At 42.0% G+C, this 21431-nt stretch overlaps 2 protein-coding genes across 2 annotated transcripts; both read right to left on the bottom strand.

Moving 5' to 3' along the window:
• Positions 1-12354: 12354 nt before the first annotated feature.
• EAF01_004777 (uncharacterized protein) lies at positions 12355-14658 on the bottom strand (the record flags this gene model as incomplete). Its single annotated transcript, XM_038913031.1, has 1 exon — positions 12355-14658. The coding sequence occupies one exon, from the start codon at positions 14656-14658 to the stop codon at positions 12355-12357; it is 2304 nt and encodes a 767-aa protein (XP_038771117.1).
• A 4263-nt stretch (positions 14659-18921) lies between these two features.
• EAF01_004776 (uncharacterized protein) lies at positions 18922-21203 on the bottom strand (the record flags this gene model as incomplete). Its single annotated transcript, XM_038913030.1, has 2 exons — positions 18922-19830; positions 19883-21203. 2 exons carry the CDS (start codon positions 21201-21203, stop codon positions 19127-19129), a joined length of 2025 nt encoding a protein of 674 aa, XP_038771116.1. The 3' UTR covers positions 18922-19126.
• Positions 21204-21431: the final 228 nt, after the last annotated feature.

Below are 21431 nucleotides of genomic sequence, written 5' to 3'. Positions count from 1 at the left end.
GTGTACAATTCACGCCCGTACATACACACACTTATATATATACACACACACACACACATACGGTTAACGTATATACATGTCTACGCCTTGGTATGCTTAAAGTACACCCTTTGTACATCATCCCTCCCTACCTACGTGCAATCAAAAGGAAAGATTGCATTCGGTGCTGAGAACAGAGTCATTTAATCCTAGTCCGCTAGTCAACAACCTCCCGGATTCAGAGCTGTATCATGTATATAATGATAGTTGCATGATGCTGACGTTGAACGTTGGGAGGGAAGAAAAGAAGACTAGGGGAAATGAGGGAAAGGGGGAAGGAACTCTGGCAATCCAAGGTTCGGATCTTTCACACTTCACATCCTTCAAAAGAAATAATTGCAGGTCCTCTTTTGTGTTAGACGTACATACGTTAGCCCATACGACGTACTCATTATTGCATGTACCGCTCGTTGCTCGGTATCTGGAATTATGGAAAGATCCTTAGCCAGGGTCCATGAAAACTAACAAACCTTTGACCGGGTGAGTTTGACCGACCTTTCCTCGCTGTTGGTTGAGCAAGAGAGTACAAAATACATCGCCCTGATACATGTATCATTCATGTCTTTCTCTGTATAGATTTCATTGACTCGTAGAATTGGTTGGATTCGTCGTGCTGATACATGTCTTTCTCGATACGGATTTAATATATTAACATCTAGAATTGGTTGCATTCACTCCCAGCGACATACAAGTCTCACGGCAATACAGCATTATCGTACCAGGCATATCGGGGAGATTGAGTTGCAATGAGATCAGCACGATGGAGGGTCATCGAAGTCGGTAAGATAATGACTGCCCCTATCATATCTTTCGACAGCGCAATGGTTCATGAAACCTCCCTCTTAGGAAAAGGCAAATGTGTTGATAACATAACTTGATAGCCTCAAACGAAATTGAGCGATTTAGACTTACTTGATGTATGAGTATCAAACCAATGGTAATTTGTCTCATACAAGTCATCTTGCCAAGGTTAGCTAACTCAAAGATTCCAACTCCACCTGAAAGATCCCGAGACTCGGAAAAGTCCCAGGACAAGCACGCCTGACTGATGAAATGTGGAAGATCTCCCCAAAAAATGAAGAAAAAGAAAAGAAATTCATTCGCTGTCATAAGTTTCTCTTGCCATCAAAATCTGTTCTTTTCCATCAACTGCTGTCTTGAGAAATCACTTGTTTCCAGCATTTATGGAGATGAGGATTGGTAAGCACACTTCAAACTCTAACAAACCAACAGAGAGAAGAGAGAACAGAGAAGATTTATATGACTAGAGTACCGAGAGTACCTACATTGTTACCACAGCCCCTCGCCACATCGGTTAAATGAGGGATGGATGTATATGTAATGTAGAGTACGTATAGTAATATAGTCTCAATAAGCAGTAAGCAAGTACGTAGGTGCTCCCTTCAAAGAAAATGATGTAACAATGGAGATGAATTTGACATAGCGTGAATGGCTGTGCAAGTTATGGAGTCTTAATTCTTTCGACAAATTGCTACGGAATAAGGCAACAGACTGATAGAGTTGAATTTCGTATTGCTGTCGTATCGCGAAGTCCCTCGGAGCATCGGCCGGTCTACCTTTTCTCCTTATTCTGGTCGTACAGGTGCACCAGTCCCAACAGTACATACAAGAGTTTGGTATGATTCTTAACCATTACTTTATCATTACTTCATCACCCAACCTTCCCTTGGCCCTCTTTGAATCCCTATGGCTGCTTGGCGCGGGGCCTCTTCTGGTTCGCCGTCCTTCGCTTGCTTCATGAAACAATCAACAATCAAGAACCACCTGGGTGGGCATTTACTAGACCTACAACAAAGGAAAATTACCAACAATCACCGCCAACATGAATGGTCTCCAGAAACCCCCGAAGAAATAAATCTTGTTTGGCCTTTGCCTAGATCTCTAGATCTCTGGATCTCTAAACCGATCGTTGCCTATGTGTTCAGACATTGCTGTCATTCCAACCAATAATCTGGAAGACGAATCCTCTTTCTCTCCTTCTCAGTATTCGCATAAGCTTCGGTGAGCAAATCATCCCCAAGCTTCTTTCTCCGATTCAGCCCTATATGAAGATGAAATTTGATCCGAGGTTCTTGATCACACATTGCACCAGAAAAGTACGGGGTTTGTTTATTAGCTTGGAGGGATGAGGTTAAAGTCATGTGCGAGGTCACTTTTCATGTGTGCGGTGTGTTTATATTAAGAAACTGGTCACATTTATGACCAACCCTCTACCACTGCTACATCAATCAAACAGCGGGGTAATCCAAATGTTTACTCTTCACTCCTCCACAAAACAACTGTTCAAACTGTTCAAACTGTCAAACTGTCAAACTGCTTATTTACTCAAGCTTCCTTCTCCGGAATGCAACCGTCAAATCACCTTGATTTGTAGTACAAATATCGATGTCAACAGCAACCTCAACGTCAAATCCCAACCTTGGTAAGGTTATTATCATTGCATGCGCTCATTACCCCATTCTTTACTCCAGAAATATCATGCATGCTAGTCACCTCCTCAGTCACCACTCCATACTTTGCAATGTGTCTACAAACAGTTCGCTATCCTTTCCTTATTCAAATACATATTCCGGTTCTCTTATCTTGTACCCCAGATATTCTTTTACCCAACGTGGAGCATCTTACATATATGTACGTGGAAGTGGCTCGACTTCACCTACTGTGTATACTATACACTTGCTGCATCTATGAAAGGAAGTTCTCCATTTCAGCCACTTTTCTGTCATTCACATACACGGGAGAGAACAAGCCAAGTATCTTGAAATAGTTCGCACAATACAGTACCCCAGAATCTGCCAGCTCATCCAGCATCATCACAAGTACCTTCCTATCTACCTTGTACCTGATCCATCGTTTCTTGAATCTTCAATGTCTGCCTAGGATCTGTTAGGGTTATCTCCAGCAAGTGCACTTTATATCCTCGAATTTAGGATATGATATATTTGCTGCTTACTTCTCCACCTTCCCAATCCTTTCTTGCTACACTCTATATTTGACCAATCACAATTATGGATCTCATCACACCGTTGGTCATGCCCTTTCCTTATTCTTGCAAGTCCATTTTTATCATCCCCATCGCCTGAAACTGTATACTATTCCGTCCTGTTGGTTATTTTGATGTTGTGTGACCATTGCACAGCACCTCGAAATAAGCTTTTTTAATTTACATTTCATACATATTTAAATCCCTCATAGATTAATTCCTCACATTCCTCCGTAACTTGGCATCCATCGTCACACCATCATGATTTCTTGAAGTTGCAGTACATGTATATTGCTTGGTTGAGAACTGACCAATGAGACTCTTGGTAAATTGAATTATTTTCAATCCTGATTGTAATATGTGTATCTCAGATGATGTTGATATCAAAGTAAGCGCTTTCAGGATCGATGGACAGCAAATTCCTTCAAGTTGTCACATTTCTCTTCTCACCGCAAGATATCCCTCATTTCTACGTTTATCAATCGTAATATTCAACCTAACACGGGCTCATTCGGACACACGTGCGAATGTACCATAGCATCCTCCCTTTTTACAAATTCATGGTCCCAATTCCAAATACACCCGGCTCCCCGGTGAGCGCCAATCCTTTCAACAACCACACCTAGTACAAGTATCAATTGACGGGAAGTTTGTCAACTTGCATGTGTTCACAGATATTCGGCAGCCAGCGCTTAATCGTAAATTACAAATTGCAACCACATATCACTCTTACATATCAATTTCTCGCCGCGAGATATTTGCCACATTTATATCCCCACATCCAAGTCGTTACTGCTACACAGGGACGGCATTTACAGTAGTAATCTCAAGTTGAGGCGCTTTAGGCATTGAAATTTAATATCATCAGCCTGACTGTCACTGGCGCATGATCGCAATTGCTGTGTTGCATACTTTTAGCACGATTTATTCTTGCCTATCAAAGGCCCGGACTGTGCCCGACAATAAGAGATTTTTGATTGTCGAATTCATGACAGATATTGAAGTCACCCGGGGGTTTTGGATTCACGTGGAATATCAAAATTACTTGGAACACTGAAGCCAATTTTTATATTAACTCTTTTGGAACATTGAACACATTAATGAAGCGCAGCTTAAGAACTGCAAATTTATCCATTCATGAACTCATAACAAAAAGTTACCATTAACAAACCCCTTTTGATCTTCCTCTCAAAAAATTCCTTCTCAATACGAGTCATCTTGTTTTCAGCCACTGTTCAGAAACTGCTCATTGGCGATTAACAATAAGGTTGTGCAATAGCCACTCATCTACACGGCTGCAGCAGAATGCTTATTCATATGTGAAACATATGCGCATGTACGCACCAACTACCAATGTAGATCATCCGGTACGGGGCCTTAATTTTCTCCGCGGCGGTATGTCATTGGTTTTTATTTGCATTAGTAGCATACGCTATTGCGTAGTTGCTATAGTGAGATGAATGTGCGATTACCATGGTATAGTGTCTTACCTGAGGTGAGCCTCACATCATTTCTCAACATGTCTGCATTTAAAATCAAAACTTGAGGAAAAGTACATACTGCATTGCATGACTTGGCATGACCGGTTGTTCATCTTAAAATGTAGCGGTGCATGCGAATTATTGTTCCCTTTCATCTAAGATTTCCAGATATTACCATCTATTATGAAGTCATACCAGGAGCTACCTGCTGTTTAAAAGTACTGCAGGTAGACTAAAAGCAAATTCAAGCTAGAGTCCAAGCTCACTCTGGATGCAGATATGCATGCTACCCGTATACACACAGACAATAAACGTCCCGCATCCACGAGGTTAGATGGCCTTTCGTGATACGTCAATTCTAACTACATGTGCGGTTTAATCATTCCTCTAATAATGTTTTCGAGTAAGAAAAGAAAGGAATTGGGTAGACCGTTGAATTGGTCATGCCAAGTCTCAAGAACTTAATATATCGATTCATCTGTCTATCAAGCTTTTGCATATGGTTGAGACAGTGCTTGGCCAAACCTAGTCCAAGTGGATTCGGTATGTCAATGAGTACTACATTCAATATCAAAACATTCAACTCGTACGTATCCACAATCTAGTATACCTTCGCAAAAGCAAAATGAGTAGAAGAGCGAGGGAGAAATGAAGAAAGGAGAGAAGAGGTTTAAGATGCAGTTTGTGACGAAAAGATAAATGTTTTGGTTGGAGTTCGAACGGTGAATATGCAGATTCTATGAAGGGTTGATTTGGAGATATCAGTAGGGAGACCTTTTCAAAACAAAACAAGAATACTGTCAAGCCTAGAAGGTTCCATCTAAGGTCAACGCAAGAAGCTAGCTAACATAGCAGTTTCAATACCGCGTATCTTCTACGCAGTTTTGCCTGGAGTCACCAAGAAATCTGGATTTAGTTACCTAAAGGAACTAATTTACTTATTCTACGAGATCTATGCAAAAAGAAGCACAAAGTATAGAAAGCAAATCCAAAACAATATTTGTACGAGGTTGAATATGGAAATGCATCTCCCCTCAATAAAGCATCAGATATAGAAAGTAAATTATTAGCAATTACAAGGATAGTCGCCAAGACCTCTCCTTGAACCCAGCACAGAATCAAGCTAAAGCACAAGATCTGAACACAACCCCCACAAATCCTCTCTTCGATTCCTTTTCTAGAGTTGTACGAAACGGACAGACGTAGCCTTCAGACGTTGAGAAAGACACCCACCCCACGCCTTACTAATGCAATGCGGATCACATGATACCTTTTTCTTTTCGCTGAAGATCCCGATTCACATGATGAAATATGACGAGAGCAGTGAGATTTCTATTCACAATGCCTGAATTGTCTAAGGATTTTATCGGGTGATAGGGGTGTTAGATGCGACCGAGCAGCTGGGGTAGATCAATTGAGATGGGCGGAAAAGATATTCGTTGATGACCAACTACCACATGCATATTTGTAAGAATTTCAGTAGTCAGGACTGCGGTTAGATGATCAATAGTTTTTACTTTTGGGATTTGTTTGTTTGGTTGATGGGTAATTTTTGAATGTTAGTGACTGATAGCTGGTTACTTGTCTATTCTTGGTGTGGAATGTGGAATGTTGTATGTTTTGTTCTAGAGCTTGCTTCGTTTAATCAAATTGTTTGGATTGCTCTTTTCTGGGAACATTCTCTTCCTGTTGATGTTTCTCTCTTTGATTCTTCCCTTACTCACTCCTCAAGATCCCTCTCCCTCAGTGTCAGCGTCAGAGCACTCATTGTCTGATACTAGTATAACAGATGAGTTAAATGATCAGACCTAGTATAAATATTTAGCGTACAGTTTATATACTGGTTGAGAACCCATGTGTCCGAGAGTGGAGACGAGGACGTAACATTCTTCGGTCCCCCCTCCTTCCCCCTTTTTGCAACGCCTCATATATTGTTATATCATCATTTGATTTTGCCTAGTATAAGAATATACGACCCTCTCGAGGAAGAATCCCCACCACTTGACCTCGCTCTCTCGGATAGACTAGTCATGATTCCCTCCATCAAATGTGGTTTGCATGATCAAAAAAATTAAACAACACGTACTAGAATAGTCCCAAACAGCCTGGTGACTCCAACTTTCTAAAATTTGTTCTCCGAACATGAGAAGTCAAGGCAACGACAAAGAAACAGATGACCGAAGCCAAGCAACATGTTTCGGAAAGAGGGACGATCAACAAAAGAGCTAGATATTCGCCACGTTCCCCAACTGAGACGAAAAGAACAGTGATCTCGCCTCTGCGGAAATGATTACCAGAGAGGATTACATGTATTGACGGTATCAAACTTAAAATCTAGAACGACCTAACATATAGCAGTTTTTAGAATCCCAAGTGGGGATCTGCGCGTGTATTCATGCTACCGACGTCATTGTGGCATTGAAGAAGATGATTACCCCTTTTTTCTTCGCCGATTAATCGAGTACGTTCTCTGCGTCATGAGGGTTTAAATGTGACGACGTTATGAGGGGTCTCCGCCGCTAGTATGGTTGAGTGATTATCGATGTTTGCACTGTTGCGATCGGAGTAGATTGGTCTTGGTCTTGGTCTTTTGTAGGCATCGTGGGATATGCAGAGATATGTGAGAATTGCATAGCTATAGGGAAACTGTGGGTTTATTTTGGAGGGGGGGGGTTAACTCATTGCGTAGATAGATACAATCGATCGATTGATCTAAAGGTCGTTTTTACTGAAAGTCTGCCAGATTTTTGTTCGTCTATAGCATAAATAAGAACAAGTATCACCCTATTCCAAATAGTCATAGTCATAGTCATAGTCATATTATACTCCTTGACAAATCCCACCACTTCATCTCTATTATCTAGTCTCTCGAATATCATTATCAGTTAATTAATAGATCCTTGTATTGCGTAAGTCTCATTTGTTGTAACTTGTACAGCACATCTAGATTCTACGAGGACCGGAAAGAAGAGCGGTATCTCGCTTTCGCTCTTGGGTCGGATTCGAATTTCATTTGTGGTTTTTGCTGTGAATATAAATCTTGGTTTGTTGGTATGTATGTATGTATGTATATATATATGTAATGTGTATGCATAGCTCTGAAGTTTGTGGAGATATGTGGATCGGCAGGAAAGAGATAGATAGGAGGAGGAGACCATCGGGATGGTCGACGTAAGGTGATATGGAATCGAGAGGAAAGTCTATATTGAAGTATTGGTATCGGTATTGGTATTGGTATTGGTAGGGATATAGAGATAGTGACCTGAGAGTGTTGGAGAAGGGAGATAGATGATAGACGATAGATCTTGGAAATAAAGTCTGGGTGTTGATATTTATATTTATATTGATTGATCGATTGATGAGATTATTCGGATATGTTATGGATTTTAAATTTGGATTTGATTTGATTTGATTTGATATCGGTTATGTTGTATGGTGTACGCAGGAGTTTAAAGCTCTGTTGGAGGGTCGGCTGGGTATGAGGGATGAGGGATGAGGGATGAGGGGTTAGGGGTTTGAGGTAGTTGGGGGAAATAGATAAATGGAAAGAAAGGAGGAGGAAGAAAGGAGGAGGAAGAAGGAGGAGGAGGAGGAGGAGCGGGAAGAGACAGTGAAGAGTTGATCTTGGATGAATTTTCTTACGATTTTCAAGCTGGTGAAGAAAGTGACATCGATGGATAAATATTCTCGACTCTGAGGAATCAAATATCTGTTTACCCTTTACATATTATTCTTTTTATTTCAATATATCATTTACTAGTTCACTAATATAAAACTGATTCTGGATGAACTTGCGATTTTCAGTCTGGTGAACTGATTCATGGATGTATACCGTCGATTCGTGGAATGATTGCAACGACTTTCATTCTTTTCATGTATAGGATTTAATATACTCCTTTTTTCCTTCAACGCACTCTTCATTCTTTCATTACCGTAGAGCCGCAATTTTACGACGGCGTCTCGCAAACCTCGCTTACAGCAGTTCGCCAGATGTTGATGACAAAGGGAATAGATAGATAGATGGGTTGGAGAAACTAGGTTGTCTCGATTTGATTCGTGCTGCGGATAATTTTGAAGGTGTTAGTATTGTTGGATGTGAGAATGGATTGCGAGGCTTCTAGTGATTCGTGAAAGTGAAGAATTATCCAGTAAGGCTTGGGAGGATTGTGGGAAGAGTGATTATGTCGAGTTAGTTGGATGGAAACTATGATATAGTATAGTAAGGCGTTGGTGGGGTGGATGGAGTACATGGAGTACATGTGGTGTGGAATATTCGGATATGTCTCTTATGAGCATTTTGAATGTTTGATTTTCAGGGGGAGCAGTTAATAACGAATAATGAGTAGTGAGGAGTGAGTACCTATCATTCCTTGAACTCTGCAAAAGTTTTTGTAAATCAACTCTCGTTCCATTCCATCTTTGGGAAATTTTATATGCTTCAACATTCTGGAAACATGTTTCTCGAAATTTCTGTTTCTCAATTCCTCAAAAGGCGATTTCTTAAATACACATCGGAGAATCTTCCTGTTTACCTCCATACCGCATTATCCAAGAGGTAATCCCACTCCCACAAAACAAACGCGCTGTGCCGCAGAGGATGTACTCCCTTCTCATTTCTCGTACAAAATAGATTGGATATGGACCATGTGGATATTCTTTTAATTTATTGGGTGGAGAAACTTCTTTTCCAAAAGTGAGCGTTGCAGATGGGTTATTTATTGTAGGTTGTGAGATCTTGATATGTGAGTACTTGAGAATGGCCTTCTTATATGCTTTGTTTTTGTTTGGAGGATATAGTTGAGTTTGGGGGAGCATGGTGTGGTTATTGTTGGATGGACTTGCTGTTGTGGGGATGGAGGGGGATGGAGAGAAGGTGTGAGGGAATAGGTTAGGATGTACATTGTTGTGAGGAGTCTAAGAGCAGGAAGATTAGAGATTTGATGAGGATTAGAGAGTGCTTTTTTGATGGGTTAGGAGTTTCGTTTTTGGGGGGGGGGGGGGGGGAGGGTGAAGAGGATGAGAATGAAAGTAGAAGCGATACTAGAACTGGGATGTTTTTGAGAAGTATATTTTGTGGTCGGGAATAGATGTGATATCCTCTGATGATACTGACGGGTTGTTCTAATGGTTATTCCAACTCCACTAACACAGAGTCAGAGAAACTCCTCATCCCCACCCCTGATTCCTTTCTAAATAGAATATCTTTACAAAGTACAAACCAAAAAAAACCCTAAACCATCAGAATCTACTTCGTAGTCTCCTCTTGACATACATCCCTCCATCAGAGTCTCAGAATCCACCACTCCAACCCACAACCCCCCAACAAAGATCCTCAAATTCCCAAACCAAATAGAATATTAAAATCATTTGAGATATTGAATGTGATTAAAACGTTAACCTTATTTCAAATTTCTAATTGCTTTTCGATACTCAAAATCTTGTATTGTTGGATTACAAGTCGGACTAATGGATACGTGATTGATTTATTTTCTTGAAACATTCAACTATTACAATACAGGGAGTCTATCAACCGAGTCTTGGCAGGGGTAGATATATCATGAGAGTTATTAGACTAAACAGATTATCACACAATGAACTTGATAGTTTGTATATAAAGGTGGGAATCGTATAGTCACTGTTACTATGTGAGATTTAATGATCGAACGGGTCCGATGTTCTAATGCGGATCTGTTGATTAAATTTTCAATATTTCAAGTCAGATTCATGTAGGTATTTAAAAAATACATACACACACACGCGCACATGTATATATAAATATACGAGCTAGCGCCCGCATAATCTTAGAGCCTCTGGGCCTAGGAGTGGGAGTGGAAGCAAAGATATGAAGAGGAAGCCTCTTATGACCTCTCTGCCCTCTCTAAGACTCTATGAATGTCCCAATTCATATCATACAATACCATATAGCCTACTATATAACCAATCTACCATATAACCATACAATTCAACCCAAAATCCCACCATCTCCTCACATCACATCGCATCCAAACCTGGCCATAAAACTCCCAGCACAATGATATTATTACTAGCCTCTAGAATAAAACACTTCATCCTATCCATACCCAAGACCGTCCCAATAATTCTCCAACCTTACTACCTACCCATATAAAATGGCATAGTATCACCCACTCATAAATCCATACATATCCGTCCATACACCCAAGTACAAAAGAAAATCCAAAGAAAAAACAACACCACAACATAAACTCACTTCATTCCAACATTCCAATATTCCAAACGATCCCAGAGCAAGAAACATAGTCTTCCCACTCAAATCCCCCTCAAAGTTAAACCCCCATCTCAAATCCCTCTCAAATCCCTCTCAAATCCACACTTATACATACATACATATATATCTATCCTATTATTACAAAAAGTATAAATATATATCTCATCAATTAAGAAACCCCTCTTCCCTCTTCTCCCTCTCTCTCTCTCCCAACAGAAGAAGAAAGAAAGAAAGAAAGAAAGAAAGAAAGAAAAGGAATAATCATCTAAATTAAAACACATATACACACACACACATATACATATATACACACACACACACATACGCATACACACACACATACGCATACACACACATACACATACACTACACTACGTACACTGTACCACACCACACCACTATACATCAAATCATATCACCGTACGAAACGATAATAAAAGCAATACCTACCTACCTACCTACCTATATTCTATGAAAAATTAAACTAAAGTCTATAGCCATATTCATACTTATACTTATACTTATACTCACACTCACACTCACACTCACACTCACACTCACACTCACAGCTTGGATTCATACCCTACCTACCTAATGATATCTCCACTATTATTACCTATCGAAACAGTTTTCAAGAGTCAAGACTTCTCATCTCTTTTCCATACGAAACTGCATGTTGAACTCTAGAGCCGTAGCGTTTCGAGATCTGACAGCGGAAGAAAAAGCCAGAGACTTTTAACTCCAACGATAGACCAATATTCACACGACTAGATTTACACCCTTCATTTATTGACTCATTTACTCATTCACTAAAAGTAATCACAGACGCAAATATAGAAATCCTCAAATAGGCTTAAACATATTCATATGTACTAAGAATTGCCGTTTCCACGAATCCTTTAGATCACTCACTGTAATGAATGATTTCTCACCTAACAATGAGTAGATCTTATCATCACTGATCTCTCACTACTGTAAGAATTCACGTAACTCCATCTAAATAAAGCCTCATTCCTATTCATCCATCCATCCGGTTGCCCTGCCTGCCTTCCCAAATATCCGTCCATCCATATCCATATCCATATGCAAACCCTATCGTAGAAATCAGAGTGAAATACCCTCCCTACAGCGCCATGCAATATGAAAAATCCAGATCCAGGTATAAGTCCAGATGAAATGACAAATAAAACAAATCTAGACCGGAAAATACCGCCCAACCTTAATTGCTAAGTAGCTACTCCAAACGCAGACGCAGAAAGAGTCCAACCACACTAGTTTCCCGATTCCTTAAATAGCAACGCAAAAACGCAGACAAACGCAAAGTAAAACAAAAACAGAAAATGTGAAGTAGAGACCCCGTAATCAAAATAAATATGTACCCAAACATCATTATCATCAACAAAAGGTTGCGAGGCTTTTCCAGACTCTATCAATATCCTATTGAACCCCCCGAGCAAATTATCAACCTCTTCCACCCCCTTCAACAAAGAAGAACAGAAGTTGACAGCCCAAATTTCATAATGTCGTCAAGTTCATTAAGTCATTATGTGTGTATCCAATACACGATTGTTTACGTATCCAGCCTAAAAGCGTGTGGTAGAACTTCGACCCATCGATGGTCGGGGTGGTTGATTCTTGGATGTATTCCTAGATGGTTGCTGTTGAGTTCCTGAACCAATCTTTGGGAAGCGTTGTGTAATATCGAATCCAGCATAATCCGATAGGTCTTCAGTAAGGAACTCCGAGTTGAAGAAATCATCGTGAGGAAGATCAAAATTGCAGAGATTCAAGGTTGGCGAATCGAATTTTGGAGGCGAGTTATTATTTGGCTTGCAAGGAGAATCCATGAAGTTTAAACCTCCTTTGGTTGGGGAAAGAAACGTTGAAGGTCCACCCATCGCAGGTGTAAGTTTGAGCACTGGTGTGGAGGTGACACTCTTGTTCAAATTAGAATTAGTCACATCGGACAAAATGTTTGCAGATCTCGATCGATCCATGCGAGGTCTCCTAGCTGAACGCTTTCCTGGTGATCCATTACTTGATCCAGCGAAGGATGCTGTGGAATCTTGGAAGATATCAAAGTCCGGGACGTAATCGGCAAACATGTAGGAGTTGTGGTCAAGATTGAAAGCCGGACTCCATGCACTATCCTCGAGAACGGTTAAACCGCGGATTGGAGAGCCAACGAGTTCCCTAACTTTGTCACGATGCATACGAAGGTTTGTGTTTGGAGAGATCGATGGTGGTGGTTTCATGGGGGCCTTCAACTTGACAGCAGGAGTAAGAGGAGGTAACATTTGATAGTTGTCATGTGGGTGAGCTCGACGCAACGGAGAGGAGGATGGTGGAACGAATCCACTTAATGACCTGCCTTTGCTAGGGCTATCGTACGAAGAACCACGAAGACGAGCGATTTCCTCCTCAGCTCGGCCGCGCTTAATCCTCGGCCGATCAGCTTCAGATGTTAGCAACCGACTGACGCCATTTGGTCTCATCGCTGAAGATTCAAGTGATGAAAAGTACCCACTATCATCCATGGACGCAAACTTTCGTTTGTGTGATCTAGTCTGTGATGAAGATGGAAAACGTGGAACAGGAGGTGGCGTGTGATTTCGTCTAGGTGCATGGCGAGCGACGGGAGGAGAAGAATGCATCATCCGTGTTGGCGGAGATGATTGAATGTGTGGAGAGGATGGAGGAGCATCATCGTCATCGTCGTCCTCCTCTTCCGCGTCTTGATTAAATTCCGATGCAGGAATGGTAGCGTCTGAAGATAACTCTGGGATCGAAGGTGCTTCTTTTTCTGGTATTTTATACGCTGACTTTGGTAATGATACATCTTGACTAGACGACGGTAAATCCTTAAACATTGGCGTGGGTGGCGTAAGCTCTGGTGGATCGACAGGTGTGAGTGCTGTATTCAGTACCGGGAGATTCTCGTTTGGACCTGCAGGTTTTCGGGTAGTCTTCTCCTTGATAAATTGATATTCCATTCCTGCTTGAATTGCCCAATAATTGCCCTTTCCTGGATCATCCTTTGGCCGCTCCTGTTTTACGAAAGCTTTGTTGAGACTAAGATTGTGACGAATGCTATTTTGCCAACCAGCGTCTGCTGCATTATAGAAGGTGTAGTTATCTGATATCCACTTGTAAATTTGCGCTAGAGTCAGGCGTCGTTTCGGAGCTCTCAAGATCGACATGCCGATCAACTGAGCATAACTATGCGAAGGTTTGAAGCCGTCATCGTGAATAGCTGGAAATGAATCCGGTTCCGGAAGGTCTCGAGGTCCTGATGCGTCCTTCCCTTCCTCTGCTTTTGATTTGCCCTGAACCTTCGCTTCCTGAATGGGTGCTGCTTCCATCAACGAACGCTTTAGTGATGGTTTTTGACCATACAGTCCTTCCAAGGAGAAGTGGCCACTCGAGAAATCGTCGCGGAAATGAGTTTGTGACTTTGCTGTATACAGCGGATGTGGATAGTTTTCTTTCCCTTGAGGTTGAGTGTTCATGAACGTGGTAAAGAGTGCTTTTTGCGGGGCACTCTTATACTTGGTTTGAAAGGTTTGTTTTTTCGCAATCGAGTCGGTATCGTGTCGTGATCCCGCAGGTGGTGGCATCGGCACCATGTTTAATTTATTGCCAAATGGCGCTCTTGAGGGCGAACTTGACATTTGGCTATGCGATTTTAGCGGTGAGTGTTTGCTGGGTCCATTCTGAGGCGGGTTAAAGATGACGTTCCGCTTCGAACCGTTCTTGATCGTTCTCAAAGGCGACAACTTTTTTTGATTTGAAGAATTTTTCGTCGACGGCATGGGCGCACTGTCATAAGATGTGACGGGGTCTTGATATATTTGCAGCGGCTGCTGCGTGTAACGCGACGAAGACATTGTGAGTAGTCAACGACGCGCTGATAAGTCGATGAGATCTCTTGCAATCAACGCGTGATCTGATGATAATGTGGTATTCCTGAAGAGGTATCGATGTGTGTTAAAAGCTGGAGCATTTGATGTTAGTTAGCCCTATGAAAAATATGTCATTCTAGGAGAAAAAATAGACACCATGGGATAACGAGGACTATCTAAAGGCATGCATACCGGGAGTGGGTGCTCAGTGTGTGCTGTCCAGGATCGACGACGGATCGGATTGTGGAGCGAGATTACGGTGGATTCCAAGTTTGGAAAAGCGAGGACGCAAGGGAAGGTGGTCTGGATCACTACCACTAAAATCAAATTGATTGCGAAAAAGACAGCGGGCCCGTATACGGCGGGTGAAGGGGTAGAATGGAAAGATGCGACTGAAGCTTTTGATAATGTTGAAAGATGGTGTAGTTAAGTGGAAGTTGAAGACGAGACGAGATGCAGGCGCAGATGTGTTGAGATGTCGTTGCTTTGTGTGGGGATGGATTGCGGAACAGCGAATGGAAGGGAGAGAACGGAATCAAGCACAAAGTTGCGGGAAGAAAAAGTAAGGTGATAAAAGGAAATGAATTGAATTGTACGAAGGGCTGAGTGGGGAGAGTAAAAAGGATGGGAATTGTAACTTGTAAGTCGGCGATATGCCGAGCACGAGAAAAAGAAGGTTATGATGTGGAAGCAAGGAAGTGGCCCGAAAGGATGCTATGCCCTTGTTGATAGAGACCGGCTTGAGCTATGCTTCGATGGTATGGGTACCTAGGTCGTAGACCTGAAAAGGTCTGTGTGGTATGACCGTGTGATCCTTCTTTCTATCGGTAGAATGATTGCTTGATTAAGTTGATAGAAGCCAAAGAGGAAAGGTCGAGCACGATAGTAGATAGTAGATAGTGTAGATAGTAGATAGTCCCTAAGTAGCTCGATAAGGTCGTTCGTCGAAAGCTCTTTTTTGATTTCTTTTGCGATGGGTCCAAAGTCTGGAGAGATTGAATCTGGCTGATTATCTGGCCGACAATTTCACCTACAAAAGTAAATAACTGATAGAGTTACTCGAGTAGGGCCGGAGGGACAACATGTATGGAAGTAGGGTAGGTAGGTAGGGGTAATAAGATTTACTCCAATCGTGGTACACTATGCAAAGTCAAAGAAAGATCGAGAGGGATGTAGCTAGCTAGCTAGCGACGATATTCACAGAACAACAAGCTTTTCTCTTTCTGGATGCATTGGATGTAACACTGTGGCAAAGATGCGCGAGAGATAATGTTTGGTTGTTGTATGCTTTCCCGAGGGTATGATGGAGGATACCTAGTACAGTGTACCGACTGATATCGAATCGATTGTACGGGAGTGAAAGGGTGTGCGGATTGATCTCTGACTTCTTAGTGGTACTGAGAGGTGTGACTGTAATAGGTTTGATATGGGACCAATGATCGATTGGATGAGAAGTGGTGTCTCTCTCTCTCTCTCTCTCTCTCTCTCCTGCACGTCTTCAAAAGTGGTGGTAGTGGTGGTGGTTCAGATGTGGCCAACTGGCCAGGGCGTTTGGAATATCTGGGGTGTTGGATGGATAGAAATGCAATTTATGAATCTCTCTTATCCAGTCGTAGCTTTTTGAGATTTTTAGAATTTTTTCAAAGTTGTTGGATAACTTGGATTGGATTAAAAATTGATCAAAAAGTGGAATTTGGGAGTCAATCCTAGGTAACAATTTCCCCCTCTACAAAGGTTTTTTTTTTGTGGAATATCGGGAGAATTGATGAACACGGTAACTCAAGTAAGGAAGGTCGTTGTTGGTCGCAAGGTTGAATGAAGATCCCTAAAAGTTATGAAGATGATGATGTGAGGAGGGGAAGATGACAATGAAGAGGGGAAGATAGAGAAAAGAATCGAGGTGATTCGTGACCGAAAAGAGTTATTTTTGTTTACATTTTCTGAGAACGCGTCTTACCTAATTAGCGTGTTTTTATACTTCTACTAGGGAGGTAATAGTAAAGACTGTAAAATCGAGTGTAGAGACTGAACGGAACGAAAACCTTGAATTGATACTTTGAGTTAATTATTACTCTGTAGATACCGGTAAATACTAAAAACATGCGAACGAGTGTGTCAATCTAATTCCCTAATTATAACTTGGGTGTTAATTATCTACTAACATCTACTAACGTCTTCTAACATCTATTATAACATCTACTAACGTCTACCAACACCTACCAAGTAGACAGTGTCTTAATGAAAAATACCGAGGAATGGAGGTAAGTAGGAAAAAGAAAAGCTTCGTGTAAAAAACCATCCACTTCTTCCAGGTTCAATCATGAAGATAAAGACAAAGACCAAAAAATATCCAATGTGTATTCCTTCCTCCGTCCGCAGTAAACTTCGTGACTTTCTTCCTTTCTTCCTTCCACTCCACCTCAATCAGCTCAGAGTCAGCACCTCCAAGATAAAACCCTATACCTTCCAACTTCCAAGTACCACACCCAAACTTCCCAACCCAATCTATCTAACCTTCTCAGAAACAATCTGCACCCCACGGTGACGCGGATTTCCCTCTCTCCTCCGTCCTAATGATGATCCATGATCCATCAATCCCATCCTATCGATAGACCATCCCACCAAACATATCCAACCAAATCCCCCCAAACCTATCCATCCATCCATCCATCCATCCCAATCCAAACTTATCAGCGAAAAAAAGCTTCAGCCTTCCAATCCAAACCAACCAGGAACCGATACCCAATTCTCACCCAAGTAATCAGCCACCAAACCCGCACCAAACCCAACTCATCCAATTTTAAAATTACATCGAGTACAACACATCGTGACGTGACGTTTCATAATTCAGACTCACCAACTTCTATTCATGACTATTCTTGAAAGGGTTTGGGTTGATTTTTGGTTCAATTCCCTTTCTACCTATCTTCTCCTCACATGCAAATCGATAATCTGGAAGTCTACTTCGTACTCTAGAGTCTACACTACTGGACGTATCCAATGATCCATCTTTCATTTCCCCCCTGCTTCCATACTCCGTAGGTAAACGATACGACCCCTCTCAATGCCTACCGGTACCTCTGCTTCATCCACCTCGTACCTAAGTACCTATATCATCCTATATTATCCTATATTATATTCATATTATATTCATATTATATTCCTATCAAAATATATCAATGCATCACCAACCCATAACCACCATAGCCCAGCACATCAAACACCAAATCCCAACATCGAATTCGCTTATCCGGTCAGCCCGGACCTTCCATCCCTGTCCCTATCCATCAATATCAAATCCCATCACCCTCAATCGCCATCATCATTCCCATCACCCTCTCCTTTCCCATTCCCATTCCCATTACCCATAAAACAAAAATAAAATAACGCCGATATAATCATTATGCCTTATACCTTCTTACCTTATAGATCTCATCCACGATCCAACTACCCACCTACGACTTAAGCACTTATCTCCGATCTATATTACATCCATCGTCCTGATCCCTAACCTACCATCCACAATCCACAATCCCCATCTATCAAAGAAGAAAAAAGGAGAAGAAGAAAATTTTCCTTCTAGAAGTAAGCGGGACTGACGAATGCCAGATGGACAGACAACCCAGGACCCAGGATTCATGGTAGATGGTATATTACATATTATAGATTATGGATGGAGCTATTTGCAAGACACACCATGTATACTTATACTGACTGTACAGTGACGAGGTAGGAAGCGAGTGAGTAGCATATCAGGATATGAGGATATAACCCCTTCGGATGGTCTTCTCCGACGACGAAGCCCTGCCTGACCAAGGTACCTACTCAAATATCTGAGATACTCCGTATATTCATGCAATAATATCGATTCATAGAAAATCCTCGATTCGATCACTAGGAGACACTTCCGGCTCCCCGACTCCCCGACTCCCTCGTCTAAGAGATTTTAAAGATTTTAAAGATTTAAGCCAGTCTAGAGATCGCCCTTTCAAAGAGCTTCAAAAACATCTCTGAATAGCTTCAAAATTCCTATTCAAACGATAGAAACATTCTTTACATTCAGTTTCTTAAAAGCTGCGCAGTACAAGCGTAGACGTACGTCCTGAGTAGTAGTTACGAAGAGGAGAGAAAAAGCTCGTATTTGCATATGTACTGGTATATATCTTTCAAGGAAATCACATGGCGCGAATAGAATAATTGATTATAAAGGTCATGCACTTCATACACATCATATAGCGTTTCAGACATATCGCACAAGTCTATGTATGACAGTTCTCGGTGGTATAAAAAAACTACAGCTTCATACAAGGTCAGTTGTCCAACCGCCTTGAATGTCATTCGACTCTCCTCATCTAGAGGTATTTCAAAAACTCAAAACTCAAAAGTCCCATCTAAATCAGATCCCGTTTTCCTTTACGCCCGCTATGCTACCTTATCCTGGTTTGAAGATTCCTCAAATGCCGCTCAACATGAACACTGTACTCAACACCGCTGCTCCCAATACCAATGTGTGTGGTATCGAATTTATACCCCCAATCGACCGATCATGCACAGCACCGGGATAGTTGCACGTAACTTGCCCGCTCTGATTTGCCGTTCTATGTATACCATAACTTGTATCAAAGCCCGTATCGCCCGGGAGAGGGCATGCAAAACCCATTACTGCCGGACAGGCACGGACAATTCCATAGCATAAATCGTCACAGGGCAAGATTTCCTTGTAAGGCCCTGGTTGGACTGTTGTAGTGATGTCTGGATTTCGAGAACCATTCACAGGCTGTGAAGAGCTAGCTATTTTAAGTAGCTCAGGGCTAAGCATTGTCCCGTTTGGAAATGGCTGTCCCATACCTCGTTCTTGTAACCACGGAAGATCGTTTGAAAAATCAGTACATCTTGGTATCGTCACCGAACAAAGCCATGTTTTGTACGCTGCATCACAAGACGTACAGTTTTGAGCAAGCGAATACTGAGCAGAAGAAGTAGTATTGCAAGGAATTTGTGCTAAAGCCTTCTTGAAGTACTTATAAGATTGGTAGGTTGAGTTATCGTACCATTCTCCAAGAGCGGTAGTGTTTGGAAATGTATTAGGGTTTGCTGGGACGGTCCAGGCCACTTGGTCGCAGAACGTGAGATTGTACACGAGGGCACAGTTATCGGCTACGTGGGGAGTTAGTTCAATTGTGAATCTGCATCTATCAAAACCACATACCTGAAATCGTGGAAAAGGTCATGGCTTTCCATACCTGTCCACCCCCGCCTACTCCCTCGCGCCCAAGAGCAGTTGCATTGCCATTCATTGCAAGAATACCATAGTAAGACGTACCCGCAGTCAACCCATCAAAGTAGAATTGCTGCTTGGGAGCATCATTTTCCCCTCTAGTAGTCATCGACATTTTTATTTTGTCAGTTTTCTGACCACCATTAATAGTTCCTGCTATTTCGGCCTGCTTCTCCAATCCACAATACGAATATCGCAAACCTGATGTGGAAGAGTTGATCATTTTACTAGCGAACATAGTGAAAGGTGGTGCCAGATTAACCCATTCATCATAGATTGAGCCATTATCTGTGGTGAGATCGTTGGTAACCAGAAGGGCTGACGCGCTATCACTATCTACAAGGACGAGATTCTCTTCATCGCTATGGTAATAATGGTAGGGCGCATCGATGGAAGCTGCAATTTCCGCGTTCCATATGCCTGTGTAGTTTGAGGTCAAATTCCAGCCGGTCAAACCAATGAAGACATCTCCAGTAGCATTCAAAGTGACCACTGCAGCGCCGCCTTCCAATTGGTAAGTTTGTTGTAGACTATCATCCTGTCCGGGTCCAGGATTCTTATTCTTTTCAGACTGCGATATGTAGAGTTCCAACTGTGAGGGCGCCGGCAGATTTGCGCCTATGGCTTCGGGCTGTTTGCAAGTATTGACCGTAATATATAGCGTCCTAGTACTTGAGGAGCTCGACTGTCGAGTCTGTAGAGAGGAATTTTGTCTCCTATCTTCGGACAGAATCTGCTCCCCATCTTCAACCTCAAATAATGCAGTATCCAAAGCCTGGAAGCTCTCCTCCTCTTTATTGCCAACGCTCTCGATGACTCTTTTACGCAACTTAACAGGGGAGGGTAAACCGCTTGCTTGCGGAGAAAGGGGTCCCCATAATGAGGAATTTAGGAACGAATACGCGATCGTTTGTCCCTGCTCAACATTTGTCGTTACAGCGCGATTGTTGAGTAATGGAGTGGGATCAGTCGCCGATGCAACCCTCCCAGTTATGCTCCGATGGAACCCTACAAATTCGGCTTCATATCCTTCGTCCCTCGATTCTATATCCTCATCTTCACCATCCAGCGCCAATGTATTTATATCCATTAACCTTTCGTGATTGTGGTCTTCTGGTTGTATCGAATCAACATCGGTGGCGTATGCAAAGTGAGAAGATGAAAAGGTCAGATATAATATCAGTAGCATTATCGATCCCATGAGGGATGCGGCCAGCCGCGATTGCAGCGGACTGAGCTTTGGCAGAGGCATTGCGATGACGGTATTTGTAAAATGCCCATCGGAAAGTCGTGAATCTTGTCGTTCGAAAGTTTAAGCATCAGTTTCTATTCGAGAAGATTCGAGATCTGGCATCTGGTATTCATAACTGCAATCAATTGAGTGTTTAAAGAAAGTGGTTTGTTCGACGAAAGATTGTTCGAGATAATTTTGGTGTTTGAGTGAAGTCTCAAGCTCTCGGTCCACCACCTGTACCCTGAT

This window comes from Botrytis porri (assembly GCF_014898465.1).
Source record: "Botrytis porri strain MUCL 3234 chromosome Unknown BPOR_006, whole genome shotgun sequence".
Taxonomy (NCBI): domain Eukaryota; kingdom Fungi; phylum Ascomycota; class Leotiomycetes; order Helotiales; family Sclerotiniaceae; genus Botrytis; species Botrytis porri.
The sequence above is the reverse complement of the archived record's forward strand: the minus strand, read 5'-3'. Positions and strand labels throughout refer to the sequence as shown.